The sequence below is a fragment of the Schistocerca cancellata genome, chromosome 5 (assembly GCF_023864275.1).
Source record: "Schistocerca cancellata isolate TAMUIC-IGC-003103 chromosome 5, iqSchCanc2.1, whole genome shotgun sequence".
Taxonomy (NCBI): Eukaryota; Metazoa; Arthropoda; class Insecta; order Orthoptera; family Acrididae; genus Schistocerca; species Schistocerca cancellata.
The window spans coordinates 2,858,248-2,879,410 of record NC_064630.1 but is presented as its reverse complement, the minus strand read 5'-3'; the positions used below and the strand labels follow the sequence as shown (position 1 = coordinate 2,879,410).

Below are 21,163 nucleotides of genomic sequence, written 5' to 3'. Positions count from 1 at the left end.
TTAATGTACACAGTACCGTATATCTACAAGAAAAGCTAAGCTTTCACGTGTAATATTGGTCTTTTTTTGGTGTGATATACTTTAAGATACATCACACAAATGTGCCAGTAAATTTAAAATTGTGACATAAATGCCTCGGCTCGAAATTCTTGAAGTGGCTGGTCCTCAAACTGTTCAGTTTCGAACGCTCTGTGATTTAGATATCCATCCCACTTTCACACACGTAACATAATTCATCTTGCGTAAAAAGAAATTTACTTTGAAAGTAACGCTTCTCTAACCACCGTTCGCAATACTGTTAGTTATAGGTTCGATTTACCAGTTGCCAGAGAGCGCCAAAAACGAATTATTGTGCGCGTGCAACTGTGTAGAAAGCCCGCATGTTCGTGTGTATAAAGCACTAAGAGAGCTTACACTACACCATAAAAGAAACAGGGCATCAGAGGATACTCCAAAAGGCATCAAAATTTCGTGAATCATACTAAAATGCATAATTCGGCTTGAAGTGCACATTGGTTTTTTCCAGATTCACAATGAAGTAGGTCCCATCTGATATTAAGCTTTTCAGTGTGGTTTTTGGGATGTAAATTTTCTTGGAGTACCAGTACTCTACGATCTCATGTTTGGTTCTTTATTATGGCATAATGCCATACATGGCAGAAGATGATAACGTGCACTTCACCGAACAGTTGGAAGTACCCAAAATTGTTAAATGAAACACTTCGTTTCAAATAAAATGATTGCCTCAGCGGAATTTCTTTAGCAAACTTGCAAAAATAACTTCATTCTTCTGCAAGGCGATTAATGCTTGACTGCTACTAACTTGGAAAGAAAAGAAAATCAGAAACTGAAATTAATAATATATTTTTGCCCTCTGTAATTATTTGAATGCATTTTAATTCACTTGATAGCTCCCGGCCACAGAAATCAGTTTTGTTTTCATTTGACGTGGGAGCTGTACACGAAGAGAAGCAGCGAAATCACTTAACGTAAACACGGGTCACGTGGAGACTAACCCCCTCCCCACTACAACTCAGACAACTCTGTGCAAGCGTGAATCTGGCAGCTAGGGCGCGCGAGAAAAATTTTTCTCGTTTGCATCTGGCTGCTTGCTGCTACTACCGATGCAGCTAACAGCCAAACTTCAAGAAGCGGGAAGCGAGAGAAGGTACTGCTTATACGCGAGTCAAATGCGCATGCGCAACAGACCGCTGGCAACTGGTCAAACGAACCTAATGTGAACAGTTGTGACATCATGCTCATAGCAAGCAGTTTATTGTTACGAAGAATTACAGTCTGCGCCCTACAGCCTTTAACATATTTTTGCTATCTGTAGACGCTTGTGCGTGCACGGTGTTTTGTTGTCGTAAAATGCACATTTCCTTTGCCACTACAGTTTTATTTTTTTCCCTCTCGTTTATTTTTTATTGCTGCAGTATCATTCTCCAGTAGCAGGATACAATAACATTCTTTGCTAGAGAATCAATCCTGCAGTCAAAACTACAAAAATGTAACTGAAAGCTAAAACAATGAAAAATTCCCGGAATTCCGAAAAATTCCCGGGTTTTTCCCGGATGAAAAAATTCCCGGGTTTTTCCCGGAATTCCCGGTTGTCCCGGGTCGTATACACCCTGCAAGGAGATTTCATGTGGACATCTGTACATCACATTTGTTTCAGTGTCTCCATAGAGTGAAAGATCTCTATTTATTCTACATGTGAGGGTCATTTCAAAAGTTCTGCACACTGAAATTTAGAATTGAAGAAAATAATTTATTTTACAAAATACATTTGCAGGCCTTCAATATAATCTCCATTTCATTGATGAGCTGTCTGATTACTTCAGTTACCTCATTGGAGGCTTCATCAATTGCATCAAAATGTTTTCCATGGAGTTGTTCCTTCAATTTGGGAAACAAATCAAATCTGGTGGACTCATATCAGGACTGTATGGTGGATGAGGAAGTATTTCCCATCCATATTTGTCAAGCATTTCTCTTTCTGGTAGGGCAATATGTGGTCTTGCATGAGGACACCAGCTGCAAGAACGTCAGGCCTTCTTTGACAAATTTTTGGGAGCAAAACCTTTTGCAAAAACAGGTTGTAGTACATGCCTATTACAGACATCACCTGGGGTATTATTTGCAGCTATGGCCCCATTATGTCATATGCAAAGACTTATCAATTTCGCCTTTGACTGTTGGCGGTGGAATATTTTTCAGGCATGGAGGGTCAGAACCCTTCCATTGTGGCAACAGACTTCAGTTCTGGCTCAAAATCTTGTATTCCAGGTTTAATCAAATTCAACAATGCTTTTCAAAACGTTTTCTCCTTCTGTTCAATAAAGCTGAAGGATTCTTCTGCAACCTCCTTTCTGCTCTTCACTCAGATCATGGAGAAAACTTCTGGCAGCAACTTTTCTGGATAAAATCGTCTCGGTTTTCAATGCGTGTCAATTCCAATAAAATTCTTGAGCTTTCAATGACTAGCTCCACCACTGTCAACAGGAGTAAAACTTCTGACTGCTGGGGTTTCGCACTATTTCCCACTTATATACCTACAATTACAGCCACTGGCACTGATCATAGAGGGCCAAGTTGGGCAGCATGCAGCAACTCCGGCCCATCGTGCGACCGAGTGACCGCCAGGTGGCGTGAGGTGCTGGCACCGTGTTTGAAACTGCTGCTCCAGCCTCCCTACAAGTGTTAAGCGTCCACCATTGCTTCCTTTCAATTTCCAAAGACCTCCTCCATCCTTTACTCAGTGTGTAGCACTGGTCTCTGTTGAAATTATTACTGTTCATTCTCATCTCAATCACCTCTTTTATAACGGAATCCCAGTATGTCTATGCACGAGCCAAGACTCTTGTGTCCTCACATTGTATTTTGTGTCCATTTTCGAGGCAATGCTCCGCAATGGCCAACTTGTCAAGCTCCCTTTGCTTAATATGTCTCTCATGTTCGGTACAATGCTCTGCAACTGTGAGAATTGTCTGGCCTATATAGATGCTGCTGTACTCGCCAGGGACACGAAGAGTTATGTTGTCTTTAACGGGGATCAACATATCTCTTAGCTGGAACACTGTTCTCAAGCCATGTGTTATGAAAAACACGTCCTAACTTGTTGCTCGTTGCCCCACAGTATGGCAGGAAAGCCAGTGTTTAGAACCAAGGTGGCATTTTCTTTGTCGGCTACTGAAGACTACCACCTGAAGATGCTAAATTTATCAGTGGATGAAGCGTACCAGAAGGTTAGTCGTGATCAGATACAGGCCACAGTCAGGAAGACAGGGAAGTTATTAAACGAATCTGGTTTACCATATGAAGTGGTGAAGAAATTAATGCCTCACACCACCAAACCTCCCAGACTTTATGAGCTGCCGAAGATACTTAAGAAACACATTCTTCTCAGGCCTACAGTTAGTGCAATCAGCTCACCTACTACGGACTGGCAAAACATCTTGCAGAATTATTAGTGCCAAAACAGGGTCACTGAACATCTTGTTGTAAACTCTCTGACATATGTTGAAACGCTCAAGAAAAATTAAAATACATCGAAAAGACATAACTGTTATTCTGGACATGGTGTTACTTTTTACAAGGAGGCCAGTACAAGACATGCTGGATCTTTTGGCCCAACAGTTTCCACTTGGAATCGTCAAGTTGTTCCGTCATGTTCTAATGACGATGTACTTCTTGTACCCTGACAAATATTATGAAATGACAGATGGCACAGCAATGGGCTCGCTACTGTCTCATGCAGTTGCAAATTCCTTCAAGGAGCACTTTGATGATTATTATTATTATTATTATTATTATTATTATTATTAATGCTGGAGGGCGCTAAACAACTATGTCATCAGCACCCTGGCAGTAATGATATACCAAAGAAGATCGTGAAAATCTATGGAAGGATATCAATAAACTGGAAAACTACATTTGATCCCATCACAGGAATCATAAAGCAACCCCAAGAAGGTGAGCTTCAGAGAAGCCCATGACAAAATACCAGCAAGACACAGTGGGATAACTAAATAAAATCATGGATAAATTACCTTTAAAGATACTGTTAAAAAAGGGACAAATAACTGTGGCTGGATGACGACTTAGAAATAATACGTGACCCAGCTACTCAGTGACACATTAAGATTTCACATCCAGTATTTTTGGGAAGAATTCCAGACACAACACAAAATCTTAAGACGTGAACAACACTTGTCTCGTTATCAATTAAAATAGAGGGGAAAATCCTGTGGGAGACCCAGTTCAACCCTCAGGTCACCATATAAAACACATTCAGTTAAAATATGTCATACTGACACCTGTGTCCTGCATCTCTGACATACTGGGGGCTCCTCCCAACGTAAGATGAATCTATGGCCAATGTCCCACTCTCAGCTGAGTAAGGGCTACTTCTTCACATCGTCACAAGCAGAAGGAGCTAATCCATGGTTGCAATAAAGTCTTAATGGAATACTGTTTATTATTTCTCACTTCCGGCCACTGAGACTCCCACCAACATACGGCCTTCCTGGTCACAAATGAAGTGACAGCTCGCAGAAGGACTGAACAGCGAGCAGGAGGAGGAAGGGTGCAAGCCTCCTTGGCAGCACCATCAGCGAGTTCGTTTCCCTGGACGCCTGTGTGCCCTGGAACCCAGCAAAAAATGATTTCCTAGTTTTGCCGTTGCAAGAGAAGGAGAGCATCCTGTAACTGTTGCACCATCTGATCTGCTGGGTACATCTGTCCACCAGCGAGAGGGGCACTTTTAGAATCAGAGCAGTTGATAAATTTTTTGTCACGACGCCATCTCATCTGCTCCATTGCTCTCAGGATAGCAAACAGTTCCACGTAATAAACTGAAAACTGCTCTGGGAGCCATATCCTGAGGATAATGTCAGGGAACATGACAGAACAACCAGGAAAATCTCCCTGCTTAGAACCATCCGTGTAAGACAGTAATAAAATCTGGGTGGCTTTGTAAAATCTGGGTAGCTACATAAAATCTCATTAAATTCAATTTTTAAAAATACAGTCTGGGGTAAAAATATAGTCTGGGGTACAATGCTTCTTGTAAGCAGTCAGTTCTAAAAGCAATCTGGGGCTAGGTAGTAGCCAGGGGGATGCATTACTCCACCCCTGGCTTTGGACCTTAATGCCCCCAACCTGTAATAATTCAAGGCTCTCCCTTGCAAGGATCCCAAATGGCCATGTTGCTTGTGGCCAATGATCAAACAGCTGTTTCAGTGGCGAGTGAACAACATAGCTGGATGGTGGTGATGTAGGAAAGGACAGTGCCCTATTTGGTTGGCGTACTACGAGAAGACGACATCGAATAGTCAGCGGAGGCTGACAACAGGGCTCATGCGATAGGCCCCAGTTGACAGCCTAATACGCTCGTGGTGAACTGCATTCAGCATTTTAAGGTATGAAGGCCTTGCTGACCCATAAATCTGGCATAGGTATTCAAGCCAGGGTCACACAAAAGCCTTACGAAGTTGGATCAGACGTGCCCTGTCAGCTCCCCAAGACCAATGACTGACAAACTTCAGGATTGAATGAAATTTTGACTCTACAGCGGAGTGTGCACTGATATGAAACTTCCTGGCAGATTAAAACAGTGTGCCGGACCGAGGCTCGAACTCCGGACCTTTGGCTTTCGCAGGCAAGTGCTCTACCGCCTGAGCTACCCAAGCCAACTCACGCCCCGTCCCCACAGCTTTAATTCTGCCAGTATCTCGTCTCCTACCTTCCAAACTTCACTTGTCCGCGAAAGGCAAAGGTCCCGAGTTCGAGTCTCGGTCCGGCACACAGTTTTAATCTGCCAGGAAGTTTCACACTTCAGGATGTTTAAGACTTTGAGACATCTGAGTTTCAGTTCTTTAAGGTGTGGCATCCACGTTAACTTCTCATCAAAGATACGACCTGGATACTTCACCTTTTCCTTAGAAGTGAGGATGGTGTCTCCCAGTTTTAAAATGCGTAAGTCAAACAGACAGCGGGAACGATTAAAATCAACACAAACTGTTTCAGGGTACATGGGGAGGGGGGGGGAGTCCACGATATCCCGGTTAAAGATGCATTTCCTCCTGGGTGAAAATACCCTTTTTCCGTGTCAAATGACAGTATACTTTTCCTTGTAACTGTAAAACTTGTCAATCATTTGAATGGTTATGATTTTATAGACCGGCATAGAATCTCATGGCCCTTTAGGAAAAAAAAAGGTTTGGAAAGATCTTTGATGTGCAGCAACATGTACGCTGCATATTTTCATATTACGAAAGTATACATTTGAATTCCACCAAACACCGCGTGTTACTTTCCGAAGCACTGAAATCGAGATTGCAATGCGCTTTTGTAAATCAGTCATAGCTCATGTCATGTGATCTTACCAGCCGATTATAGCCAATAGCAATATCACTGTTAAATAGTGCGTATACACAAATTGGAAAAGTTAACATACATATACATGGTGTTGCTACAAGAAAATCAAAGCTTTTCACATATAATAGTGGTCTCAAATATCAATAAGCTGCAAGAGAAGCTAAGCTTCCATATATAATATTGGTCTTTTTTGTGCATGTTACACTTTAAGATACATCCCACAAATGTGCCAGTAAGATTTTTAATAACATCATAAATGTCAGATCTTTTGGGTTCAAACTTTTTCTAAATGGTCATCGTCAAAGAGTTGACTTTTAAATGAGAGTCAAACGCTCTGTGATTTAAGAAATTCATTGTATATTGTTACACATCGTTCAGCTTGCATAAAAGGAAATTTACTTTGAAAGTAACGCTTTTCAAACAACCACTCGCAATATTTTCCCGCGACCTGTTAGAAATAGGTTCATTTCAGCAGTTGCCAAAGAGTGCCAGATAACAAGCGTCACCGCGCTTGCGCAGCTACGATGACACAGGAAGCCCATATGTTCGTACGTGTGAAACATTAAAAGGTCTTACATTACGTTATAAAAGAAACAGGACATCAGAGGACACTCCAAGAGCATCGGAATTTCATGAACCACACTAAAATGCATAATACGGCTTACAGTCCACATTCGTATGTCCAGATTCAGATGTAAATTTTCTTGGAGTACCAGTACTGTATTATCTCATGTTTGGTTCTTTATTATGGCATAATTCCGTAAATGCTGGAAGATGAAAAGATGCACTTTTGAAATGCAGTGAACAGTTTAAACTAGCCAATAATGCAGAACTAAACACTTAATTTCAAATAAATTGACTGCCTCAGCGGAAAAGATTAATAAAAGCCAAATTTCTTTAGCAAAATGGTGAAAATAACTTCGTTGTTCTGCAAGGTGACTAATAATGCTTGACTGTCAGTTACTGGAAATAAAATAAAATTTGAAACTAATAACAAAATTATGTAAATATATTTTAATTCACTTGATAGCTCCCGGCCACAGAAATCCATTTTATTTTCATGTGACGTGAGAGCAATAAACGAAGAGGAAACAGCAAAATCATTAAACGTAAACATGGGTCACATGGATACTATCCACCTTCCCACTACAACTCAGACTGCTCTTCACATCAGCACCGGATCAATCCATCATCATCATCATCATCATCATCATCATCATTTAAGACTGATTATGCCTTTCAGCATTCAGTCTGGAGCATAGCCCCCTTATAAAACTCCTCCATGATGCCCTATTCAGTGCTAACATTGGTGCCTCTTCTGATGTTAAACCTATTACTTCAAAATCATTCTTAACCGAATCCAGGTACCTTCTCCTTGGTCTGCCCCGACTCCTCCTACCCTCTACTGCTGAACCCATGAGTCTCTTGGGTAACCTTGCTTCTCCCATGCGTGTAACATGACCCCACCACCTAAGCCTGTTCGCCCTGACAGCTACATCTATAGAGTTCATTCCCAGTTTTTCTTTTATTTCCTCTTTGTGGACACCCTCCTGCCATTGTTCCCATCTACTAGTACCTGCAATCATCCTAGCTACTTTCATATCAGTAACCTCAACCTTGTTGATAAGGTAACCTGAATCCACCCAGCTTTCGCTCCCATACAACAAAGTTGGTCGAAAGATTGAACGGTGCACAGATAACTTAGTCTTGGTACTGACTTCCTTCTTGCAGAAGAGAGTAGATCGTAGCTGAGCGCTCACTGCATTAGCTTTGCTACACCTCGCTTCCAGTTCTTTCACTATGTTGCCATCCTGTGAGAATATGCATCCTAAGTCATTGAAACCGTACACCTGTTCTAACTTTGTTCCTCCTATTTGGCACTCAATCCGTGTATATTTCTTTCCCACTGACATTACTTTCGTTTTGGAGATGCTAATCTTCATACCATAGTCCTTACATTTCTGATCTAGCTCTGAAATACTACTTTGCAAACTTTCAATCGAATCTGCCATCACAACTAAGTCATCCGCATATGCAAGACTGCTTATTTTGTGTTCACATATCTTAATCTCACCCGGCCAGTCTCTTGTTTTCAACATATGATCCATAAATAATATGAACAACAGTGGAGACAGGTTGCAGCCTTGTCTTACTCCTGAAACTACTCTGAACCATGAACTCAATTTACTGTCAACTCTAACTGCTGCCTGACTATCCATGTAAAGACTTTTAATTGCTTGCAAAAGTTTGCCTCTTATTCCATAATCTCGTAGAACATACAATAACTTCCTCCTAGGAACCCGGTAATATGCCTTTTCTAGATCTATAAAGCATAGATACAACTCCCTGTTCCACTCATAACACTTCTCCATTATTTGCCGTAAGCTAAAGATCTGGTCCTGACAACCTCTAAGAGGCCTAAACCCACACTGATTTTCATCCAATTGGTCCTCAACTAATACTCGCACTTTCCTTTCAACAATACCTGAGAAGATTTTACCCACATGCTGATTAAAGAGATACCTCTGTAGTTGTTACAGTCTTTTCTGTTTCCATGTTTAAAGATTGGTGTGATTACTGCTTTTGTCCAGTCTGATGGAACCTGTCACGACTCCCAGGTCATTTCAATTATCCTGTGTAGCCATTTAAGACCTGACATTCCACTGTATTTGATGAGTTCCGACTTAATTTCATCCACCCCAGCTCCTTTATTGCACTGCAATCTATTGACCGTTTTCTCCACTTCCTCAAACATGATCCTACTTCCATCATCATTCCTATCCCATTCTACCTCGAAATCTGAAACATTACTGATCGTATTTTCACCTACATTGAGCAACACTTCAAAATATTCCCTCCATCTGCCCAAGGCATCCACAGGACTCCCCAGCAGTTTTCCTGACCTGTCCAAAATACTTGTCATTTCCTTCTTACCTTGCTTTCGAAGACTGCTAATTACACTCCAGAATGGTTTTCCAGCAGCTTGACCCATAGTCTCCAACCTGTTTCCAAAGTCTTCCCATGATTTCTTCTTGGATGCTGCAATTATCTGTTTGGCTTTGTTTCTTTCTTCAACATAACTTTCTCTGTCTACCTGAGTTCTGGTATGTAGCCATTTTTGATACGCCTTCTTTTTCCTTTTACGGGCTGCCTTGACTGTGTCATTCCACCAAGCTGTTTGCTTCATCCTACTTTTACACACTACTGTTCCAAGACATTCTTTAGCCACTTCTAGTACTGTGTCCCTGTACCTTGTCCATTCCTTTTCCAATGACTGTAATTGACTACATTCAACTAACTGGTACCTCTCTGAGATCGCTGTTATGTACTTGTGCCTGATTTCCTTATCCTGAAGTTTCTCCACTCTTATCCTCCTACATATGGACCTGACCTCCTGCACTTTTGGCCTCACAATCCCAATTTCACTGCAGATTAAATAATGATCAGTGATCAATGATATTTCCAAACCGCGGCAATACTAGATAGTGTTTTGTGTATTCGTACAGCTGCTATTGGCGGTCGAGAGTTGTGCCTCGAGAACCTCCTGATGGCTTCCCATACTTTAATTGCCAGTGTGGACCTACTGATTGAGTTAAGGAACTCTTGCCAACACCTCTGCTTACTCTCCCGAATTATTCTCATCGCCTTTACAAGCGCCATTTGAAAGTTTGCAAGATTCGCATCTGTAGGGCATCGATTGAATCCGCGCATAGCTGCCCTCCTGTGCCTGAATGCAAAATGATACTCATCGTTCCACCAAGGGACAGGTTGCTTCCTAGACATTTCCACAGACTTTGGGATGGTTACTGCTGTGATGCACCATGCGGCTGGACACCGTCACATTGCTCGAAAACAGCTAACTGCCTGTAAAGCATCCAGTTAGCCTTTTTCAACAACCATCTCAGTGGATTTCTTTCGGGGTCTGCTCCATCAAGTAGATGGATCCATATAGAGAAAATGGTCACTACCATGAAGGTCCAAGCAAGAGCAGGTGAGCAGAAGAGGTCTACGGCTCTAAATGAACCTGTACAGGTGCTAAAATGTGTGGCTTGACCCAAGTTCAGCAGTATAAGAGCTGCCCATGTGTAGCATATCCTCAGGTACACGACTCTTGGGGCACGTGGTGTTAGAACCCCATAGTGCACTGTGTGCACTGAAGTCCCCCAAAAGGAGAAAGGGATGTGATAGTTCATCAAGAAGATGAGCAAGGACCCCACTGTCAAGATGCTCATGGCATGGTAAGTACACGGAGCACACTGTGATGTCAACTTCGGCTGCTATCCAAACAGTATCCGCTTGTAGTATTGTTGTTGAGGGAATATGTGAGGAGTGAAACGTATCCTTTACAGACAATGCAACCCCACCTTTTGCCCTGTCACCAGTAAGGCCGTCTTTACTATAAAGGTGATAGTCTCCAAGTATAGGTGTGTCAGTCTCTTTAAAATGAGTCTCTTGAAGGCAGAGGCAAAAGGGTCTGTCCTGGACAATGAGTCTCAGTTCCTCCAGATGAGTCTTCTATCAATTTATATTTCATTGGAATATGGTAGCCATCAACCTGAATGTTGGGGTCCTTTCCCTGCTCCCTTTCCCAGCAAGGGTGAGGGTGAAAGGGGGGAGGGGGGTGAAAGCCATTTTTCTTTGAAGAAACTTGGCGTTGAGGGGCACTCTGCTTTTGGAGTGCCTTTGGGCTGTGCACTGGGGAAGAATTACGGGTCTCTTCCATCGTAGCTACCTGAATCGCTATATCTTTCACTTTGCTTTGGCACATACAAGTGCAAGTACAGGTGCTAGATGTGGATACTGGTACACTGGACGTAGTCTGAGTCAAAGTTTTGACCTCAGTAACAGGTTTCTGCACCAACAAAGCATAAGAAGTGGCAAAGATGGGGGTTTCATTGCCTGATAGTCCTTTTTGGCTTCTGCACAGGGTCACTTTGATTTTCCGTTTCTTTGCAAAAACAGGGCAGGCTCAAGTCCTGCTGGGTGGCTCCCAGAGCAGTTAATGCAGACTGCTGGAGATGGAGAGTCAGTCCCAGCTTCATGGGCTGCCTTTCCACACTTCCCACAAGTTCCTTCTCTTCTGTAATTCAGCATTGTATGGCCAAAATGCTGGCGTTTGAAGCAGTGCATAGGGTTAGGTACATAGGGCCTAACCCTAAGTCAGAAGAAACCTGCCATGATGTGTTCAGGTAGTGTCAGAGAGTTGAAAGTTACAATAAAAGTGGCAGTCTTCTCAATCTCTCCATTGTTCTTACGTGTCCTCTGTTCCACATCTATTATCCCCTGTGATGCCCATTCTTTTCTGAGTTCAGCAATATCTATGTCCATAATATCATGGCAGGTTAACACACCTTTGCTGGAGTTACCCAACTCCTTTATGGATATAGAAGGGGGACATTTTTTCAAACGTCCCCTCCCTCCTCTTCATCACTACAAATACATTGTGATTGATGACTCCTTGAACCCTGTTACTGACAACAAGTTTATTATCAGGAGGACTAGCCTCCCTCATTCTTTTTGATGATTGGGTGTGAGTACTCCCCGGTAGTACACCCTTCCCGCCAGGAGGAGAAGAAGATTTCAAAGGTTCCATCTCCGTCCCATGAGCAGCTAGAGAAATAAGGGTCCACTCCAGACAGAGCCCCGCATGCCTGAGTAAGCCTTATACAACTGAGATGTGGCAGGTTCCCCAGAGGTTGCCCGCTAATGACTGTTCCACCTCAACAGCCATGCATCTAATCAGTGCACAGAAAACCTTGAGATTGCGGTTTTCTTTATAGAGGTTTATCCCGTCCCTGCGATCCGGGCAGTCAAAGATCCCCCCCCCTCCCCCCCCCCCATTCCCTGTGACACACAACATTCCACTGCTGCACCACACGGTGGTCGCTGAAGTGTGCCCAGAGCTTACGGTGGCAGAGGACCGTTCCCCAACTCAGGAACGTCAGGGTCGCCTAACCCGTACTCAGCAACAAAAAAAAAAAAAAAAAAAAAATGCTGAGCCCCTGCGGGCTGGTGCACTTTGAGGAGCAGGCTCTAAACTCTGTGGTGTCGCATACATCTTGCTTCCTTAGGTAAGAGAGCCATTCAGAAAGTATGTAACATTTTGGCATTAAAAAAAACTAAGTACAAGAAATACATTTTATTATATGCATCTGAAAGAGTGACCAACATAATACTTTTCCACATAGTCACCAAACACATTGAGGCACTTATCATAGTAGTGGACAAGACTTGAAATACTTTCGTCATAAAACTCTGTCGCCTGAGACTTTAGTCAGTGAGTCACGACTGCCTGGAGTTCCTCGTAGTTGTCGAAGTGCTGCGTTGCAAGCCAGTTCTTCGTCTTGGGGAAAAATTGGAAGTTGTTTGGTGCAAGAGTGGGGCTGTAGGGCAGATGAGGGACAATTTCCCGTTTGAATGAATTAAAGAGTTCTTTAAGGCAGTTTGCCGTATGAGGTCGGGCATTGTTGTGCAAAAACAAAATTTTGGATGTCAGCTTTCCTCAGCGTTTGTTTTGAACTGCTCTTCTAAGGCTGATCAAAGTTTGACAGTACTGGGCAGAATTTATGGTTTCTCCACGTTCGAGAAAATCAATAAGAAGCACACCTTGCCTATCCCAAAACACTGTAGCCATCAACTTCCTTGCTGACAAGGTTTGCAAACATTTTCTTGGTTTTTGAGGGGACCTTTTCAGCCCCCACTCCATGGACTGTAATTTTGTCTCACAATTGACGTGTTGCACCCAAGACTCGTCACCAGTTAAGATTCAATCCAGTAATGAATCACCATGTTTGTGGTAGGCCTCCAGAAATGTCAACGTTGCCCCCATTCGCTGCTCTTTATGGTGCTCTGTAAGCATTTTGGGTACCCATCGGGCGTAAAATTTGTGGTAGCCTAGGTTTTGAGTGACAATTTCAAACAAAAAAGTCCATGAAACTTCTGGAAAAGGAAGCGAAAGCTCCATTATTGTGAAGCGACGGTTTTCACAAATCATTTCATCAACTTTAGCGACCAGATTGTCAGTCACAATGCTTGGGCGTCCAGTCTTCTCTTCATCATGAACGTCGGTTCAGCCATTTTGAAACTGAATGCACCATTTCTGGATGGAATATTCATTCATTACGTTGTATCCATACACTTCGCACAGTTCACGATAAATTTCTATAGATTTCAGGTTTTTTGCCAACAAAAACCGTATGACGGGCCACATCTCTCAACTGGAGGGATTTTCGATTGCAACGCATATTTCAAATTCGAATATCGAAAAACCCAGACGCACAGAGATGTTCCCGCTGTCACGGATGGATGCCGACTGAGCTGCCGAGCACGCACATACCAAAATATATGCGATCGGCATGCACCTAGTGGTGCCAGACGGAAACATTCCTTACTTTCTGAATAGCTCTCATACACTGATGACACCTTCCTGATATAACCTCACGGTGAAAATACACAGCAGCAGTTCGTGTATCACATGAACTGTGTCCATCCCAACATTAAATTTACCATCGAGACGGTGAAGGGTGGTAAGCTACCGTTCTTAGATGTTTTAGTTGAGTGGAAGGCAGGAGGCCAGCTTTGTCATTCAGTGTAAAGGAAACAGACGCACAATGATTGATATTTGAACGCCGGTAGTTTTCTCCACCCTGTACACCAGAAAGCGGTCCTGAACATGTTAATACACAGAGCCAAAGTTATTTCTGATGACTACCACCTACAATCTGAGTTGCAGCACTTGAGGTACACGTTCAGGGAGAATCGCTACAGCAGAAGATAAATTGCAAATGCTTTCAGGTGCCACTGAAGAAGGACGCCTCGTGAATCGGTAGAAGAAGCAAAGTCAGCAGTTTTCCTGCCATACTATGGGGCAACCAGCACCAAGTCAGGACGTGTACTTCAGAGACACGGATTGAGACCAGTGTTCCCGCCCGCCCCCAAGATACAAGATACGTCGTGCCCTGTTAAAGAGTACATAGCTCTCTGTGTGCCAGATGTGTACGGTGTCGCTCCCAAGTGCGGCAGCATCAATATAGGCCAGATAATTTGCACATTTGCGGAGTGCTGTACCGAGCATAAGAGAGACATTAAGCAAAGGAAGCCTGACAAGATGGGCACAGCTGAGCATTGCCTCGAAAACAGGTACAAGATACAATTTGAGAACACAAGAGTCTTGGCTTATGCATCAACATACTGGAACTCCGTTATAAATGAGGCGACTGAGATTGGAATGAACAGCAACAGTTTCAACAGAAACCAGGGCTACACACTGAGGAGGGCATGGGGACGGGCTTTGGAAGTCAAAAGGAAGCAACGGTGGATGCTTAACACTTGTAGGAAGGCAGGAGTGGCAGTTTCAAACGTGGCGCTGGCCCACCGCGCCACCTGACGTCACTCGGTCTGCAGAGGAGCTTCCCGACCTGCCTCCTGCGCACGCATCATTTCGGCCCCCTCTGACTGGTGCCAGCAGTCATAATCGTGTGTGTATAAGTGGGAAATAGTGCCAGCCCTAGCGGTCAGTAGTTTTACTCCTGACAACGATGGCAGAACTAGCCATCAAAAGCACAAGACTTTTAATGGAATTGACGCGGCTTGAAAACTGAGAAGATTATATCCAGTCGTGCCGCCACAAAAGACTCCGAGGAGACGTAGCAATTTTTCTCATCTAACTTTTCAGTTACGATTCAGTAAACTGAAATGAGTGATACTGATATTCTTACTTCATACGCAAGTTCCTCATGTTTTACACACATATATCCATCCGCACATATACAGAAACAAGCAGACACATGTAAAGGCCTGCTGTCTGTGTGTGTGTGTGTGTGTGTGTGTGTGTGTGTGTGTGTGCGCGCGCGCGCGCGCGCGCGCGCGCGAGTGTATACATGTACCTTTTTCCCCCTAAGGTCTTTCCACTCCCGGGGTTGGGACTCCTTACCCTCTCCCTTAAAATCCATATCCTTTCATCTTTCACTCTCCTTCCCTCTTTCCTGATGAAGCAACCATTGCTTGCGAAAGCTTGAATTTTATGTGTGTGTTTGTTAGTGTCTCTATCACCATACCAACACTTTCGTTTGGTAAGTTACAGCTTAAAAAAAAAAGTAAAACTTTTGACCAGTTTTTTTACATATAAAAGCCACTATTTGCCAATTTCATAGCTTCACTGGTTCAGAAACTTTTAAATCTTCTTGTTATATTTTACCTTAATAATTTAACAATCTACACAATCCTTTCATTTCGTGTATGACAACCTGTTTCTTGTGGTTTACAATTGCCCTAATAACTATTTTCTTCCCCCCCCCGTCCCTCCTCTTCCATGTGACAATAATTTTTGGAATAATTCTACTAGTTCAGAGTCTGCATATAACACAATCCTCTTTTAAAGTAACAAGTCAGTTAATATCCTACAGTTACTAACCTTTCGAGGGGTACTACGGAATGGAAGTATATTCCCTCTGTTTTCTTCTGGGGGATTCCAGTATTCGAGGACAAGTTCCTGTTGTAGTCTGTCACAATGATACAAACGAGCCATCGCCAGTAACATGTGCTCATAATGATGTGGAAGTCTTGCTGGAGGCTCTAAACCTTCCTGCAATAAGAGTATGAGAAAGGCAAATTAAAACACCGTTTATTTGAAAATTGCAAAGCAAAAATACCAGTAAAAAACCTTAAATATTTATATACTTATTTTTGTCGAGCAAAGTAACTTTCTTATAAATGTTAACACAGTACACAGTCTAAAACAAAAGCTTTAGAAGAAGACAGTGAGTAGACAGGAAGCAATGTGTCACAATCCCAATATGCACATATATGTTCCACAGTAATAACTTCAGATATTTAATACTTGTATTGGCATTATTGGCATTTGAAGAACTAAACTGATTATCATTATCATTTACTTCATTTTCAAACCATCAAGCCACAAGAAAGAGTGTTCAAACAGAAACTGCAATAATTTTATTTTGAAAATGGGTTTCCAATTTCATTCTTAGCTTTTTAAAATCAGTGAGAAGTAAGTTTAATAGTTTGGCAGCACAGTAATCAAAACTCCTTTGCACTAACGAGAGAGAGAGAGAGAGAGAGAGAGAGAGAGAGAGAGAGAGAGAGAGAGAGAGAGAGGCTCTACAACAGGGTTTTTAGTGCCTTTACTAACATGATTAGAGACAAATAATGTTAAAATGTGTAAATCAAAATAAATGTATTAAATACAATGTTCATTAATTGAAATTCCACTCTCACTGTCCAATCTCTCTCATGGCCACTGACACGCGCGCACATGCACACGCAGGCACATGCACAATCTGGAAAAATATTGTAACTTGGTCAAATGATCTAAGATTGTTTAAAAACAAATAATACTATGAGGAGATTAAAATAATGACACTTGAATGGGTAGCTTGTTCATCACTTGCGAAACACGTAGATGAGCCAGCCACTTTAATAACACACTGAAAATTTTCTGCATAATATTTTAATGAGCAAGTTAAATATCTCAAAAAACCTTATAATTCGTACCTCCTTTGTATCATTATTGGCTGAAATACGGAGCATTCCTATGCATACATCAGCTGCTGCCCTCGTCTCTACATAATTCACAGTAAACTAAAATGTGACACACTGATCTGTACTTCCAAAACACTACACATTGCAGGGTCCCCACTCTGGAGCAAAATCCAGACGATACATGATTGCGTCCTGAACACAAAAAAATATGAAGGATGTCATATCATTTGTGTGGCTGGATGGAGGTACACCACAGCTGTAATTTTAACTTTAGTAGCCACTCTTATTGTTTGTCAATTTCAAACATCCTTCTTCCCACCGACATACGACTGTACCTCAATAGCAAGGGTGTAGGATGTAGGGGTACAGCATACCGCATCAATTGATTATCACTACATGCCTCCTTGGCTACTACATTTGCCAATTCATTTCCTCGAATTCCCAAGTTCCCTGGTACCAATACGAATGACACATCATCCCCTAGCCTCAGTAGGTGGAGAAGGATGTACTGGCCATTCTGAACTACTTTACTTCTGGGTTCAAGTATTGTTGGGACTAAAGGGTACTGAGGGAGTCAGAACAGATGAGGAAATTTAGTAGTTTCACTTAGTCCAGTACCTTCAAGATGGCAAATAATTCTGCACCGAGCACACCGAATTCTCTGGACAGATCGACCTCGAGGACACGATCAATGAGAATTACACAGTAGCTGAAGGGAGCCCCTACTTAGACTCATTCGTGAATGCAGCTACACAGGAGTAGCTGTGCATTCACAATTTCATAAAATACTGGATTAAAAACAAGCAAGACTGTAGTATCTACTGTAACCCAATAACCTAAAAATATCCCAGGGGTCTCTTGTGCAACTACGACAGCACACCGAGTGTATCCAGCTCAATTTTTGTTCCAATTCCAAGTGGTATCATTGCCCACAGACAATTTGAGAAAATTTGTTCCAGAATAGAGTGAGCAAAAGTGTGTCAGTCTGGTGAATTTGAAACATTAAGGATCTTATATGCATGACACACCACAAGAAGCTTGTGACAGATGGAAAATGCTGGGTCACCAGTCCCAGCACAGACTGGATAAGTAGCTGTTCCTGAGAGCACTTCTGGTTAGCCCGATATACTCTTGGCGAAGAGTAAGGATAATATTGAGATAATTAAGTCTTCCTAAACCATACACCACCTATACACAATAATACAGTGATTATAAGAAAACTTTATGAAAGTGGATCAGGTGTGCCATGAATAATTGATTTAAGCATGCCAACCTTCAGGTCTTTTAGGTGTGGTAACCAATAGTGCTTTAAATAAAATATGAGGCCCCACAACCTCTCTAATTTGCAAGTCACATAAAGAATTACAATGAGAACAGTCGAAATAACACACACACACACACACACACACACACACACACACACACTTGTAGAAAATTAAAAACCTCTCTAATGCTAATTGCAACTGATGAGTCGATGCTGCAGGAGTGAAAGAAAAGAAAAAAAATTGCAAAATCATCCATGAATAAGGAGCGCTATGGTAGACTCCTTAATGTAGGCACTAAACAAATTTATGTCAATGGAAAAAGAGAGTAACACTTAAAATGCTTCCTTAATGGGCACTATATTCATGTCCATAGCTATCAGACAGAACTTAATATACTCAGTACTAGTAAAAGGTGTTGTAATAAGAAACACAGAATGAATGGAAAAGAAAATATCACATGCAATGTTGTCTCTGTACTAAGGCCTACTGCACAGCCGCCGTCAGTGCGGACAGATCGTCAACAGTGGGAAAACACCTCCAGAACCCACACTGAGAATGGCTAAGGAGACGCCTGTCTCCAATTTCCAGGCAAGATTATGTTCAACTCATAAGACTGATATTTCTGTAACTACCGGGGCAAGTTTTGAACAATGGAAAATCCAGGATGGAATGTAACAATACCAAAGGAGGAAAGTTGCTACTCACCATATAGTGGAGATGCTGAGTCACGATAGACACAACAAAAAGATTCACACAATTATAGCTTTCGGCTATTAAGGCCTTTGTCAGCAGTAAACACACACACAAATGCGCGCGCGCCACTCACACACACACACACACACACACACACACACACACAATCACCTATCCCATCAAAGGCAGGGCTACCTGTGAAACCAGTCATGTGATCTACAAGCTAAGCTGCAACCAATGTGCTGCATTCTACGTAGGCATGACAACCAGCAAGCTGTCTGTCCGCATGAACGGCAACCGACAAACTGTGGCCAAAAAACAAGTGGACCACCCTGTTGCTGAACACGCTGCCAAACATCATATCCTTCATCTCAATGACTGCTTCACAGCCTGTGCCATATGGATCCTTCCCACCAACACCAGCTTTTCTGAAATGCACAGGTGGGAACTTTCCCTGCAATACATCCTATGTTCCCGTGACCCTCCTGGCGTCAATCTTCGTTAGTCACTGTCTTCACCAATCCAGACCCCTCCCTGTTCCCATTCCAGCACTACACAGCTGTCATTTCACCACCACATCCAGTCTTTTAATTTCTTTTATTTCTCTCCTTTCCGCTGCTTACCCTCCCCCCTCCGCACCTTCTCTCCTGCCCTCCATCTAAACTCCAACACTTCACTGTCCGCCACTCCCACCATACTATCCCTCCCCCTCCCAGCCCCAGCCTCCTCCTTACCCCCACTCAGTCGCCACTCCCACCATACTATCCCTCCCCCTCCCCGCCCCAGCCTCCTCCTTACCCCCACTCAGTCGCCACTCCCACCATACTATCCCTCCCCCTCCCCGCCCCAGCCTCCTCCTTACCCCCACTCAGTCGCCACTCCCATCATGCAGTCGCCACTCCCATCATGCACTGGTGCTGCTGCTTGCAGTGTAGTTTCAGCTCTCTGAGACCGCAGACATGTGTGTGTGTGTGTGTGTGTGTGTGTGTGTGTGTGTGTGTGCGTGTACTGCTGACAAAGGCCTTAATGGCCGAAAGCTGTAACTGTGTGAATCTTTTTGTTGTGCCTATCGCGACTCAGCATCTCCACTATATGGTGAGTAGCAACTTTCCTTCTCTGGTATTGTTACATTCCACCGGGGCAAGTTTGCCGCAAACCTGATCCAGACTGCTTAACGGCACTGTGAAATGTGATTTATTCATCTAATTACATATAATTTTCACAATGTTAGATTTGATTTATAGGAGTCATGTTAAGTTGTACAATAAGAACATTTTAGGAGAATTACAAAAATTTACATTATTTTATATAATTTCTGAGGCATAGCCACAAAAATACTTATCATAGTTCTCAGTACACAAAAATAAAACATACTGTTCCCTTATTCAAACTATGAAACTGTTCTAAGTGAATTCTTTAATAGAATAATAGCACTTTTCTACCAGAAGAGTAAAGAGCAATCTTTTTGGTGAACCAAGCTCCATGTTAAATATAGTGTGAATTTTTAATTCCATATATTTTGGTGTTTGGGCATAAGGGTTTTAAATGTTGTACAGCAAGTTTAAAATTATCACTATGGTGAATGTTGTGGTTGTGGTGGAAACGGGAAGCGTCGAAGATATATACCTCAAACAAAAAATTTTTTAACAGTGGTCAACAGGATTGCCACTGTTTGGCAACACACATATTCTTTTTTTTTTTTTTTTTTTTTAAATGCTAGGAGCCTTGAGACACTTGCTGAATTCCCCCAGAAAATTATACCATAACCAACAACCAACTCAAAGCAGCTATGGTAAACTACCTTTCTGGTGCCTATGTTTGTGTTATCTTACAAAATAAGCACTGAAGATGCTCACCTACTCAGTTTGTTTGCTAAGTAGTCAATGTGTACCTTCTAATCTAACTTTTTATCAAAATTTATAACTAAGGACATAACATTATTTGCCTCTGTGATATTCTAATGATTGTTAAGTTATATTCTTTTCACTATTTTCCAATGATTTAGTTTCAAACTGCATCATTTTGGTTTAAGTTACATTTGAGTTTAGTCTATTTTTATGGAACCAAGATTCAGGTTGTTCTAAAATGTTTTGGCACTTTTTGGAATTCTTCCGGAAGTCTCATTTTCAATTAGGTCTGATGTATTATCAGCACATAAAGCCAAATTAACATCAACAGCAAATAGTAGGTCACTCATCAAGGTACATGCTGCCTCCTAAGGTGGTCCAAGGACTTTGTTACAGATACATCAGCAGCATGAAGGAACACACTACGTTATCCACCCATTCATGGATCCTGTTTAAAAGTCCAGAAACAGTCAGCAGGCT

The 21,163-nt window shown here is 42.3% G+C and overlaps 1 protein-coding gene across 1 annotated transcript in view; it reads right to left on the bottom strand.

The window, feature by feature from the left end:
• The window catches only part of LOC126187706 (nuclear pore complex protein Nup205), a 277,609-nt gene that overhangs the window by 170,959 nt on the left and 85,487 nt on the right, over window positions 1-21,163 (bottom strand). The window contains exon 10 of the mRNA XM_049928949.1: window positions 15,794-15,964. Coding sequence (XP_049784906.1) covers window positions 15,794-15,964 — 171 coding nt within the window. The remainder of the gene's footprint in view (window positions 1-15,793; window positions 15,965-21,163) is intronic.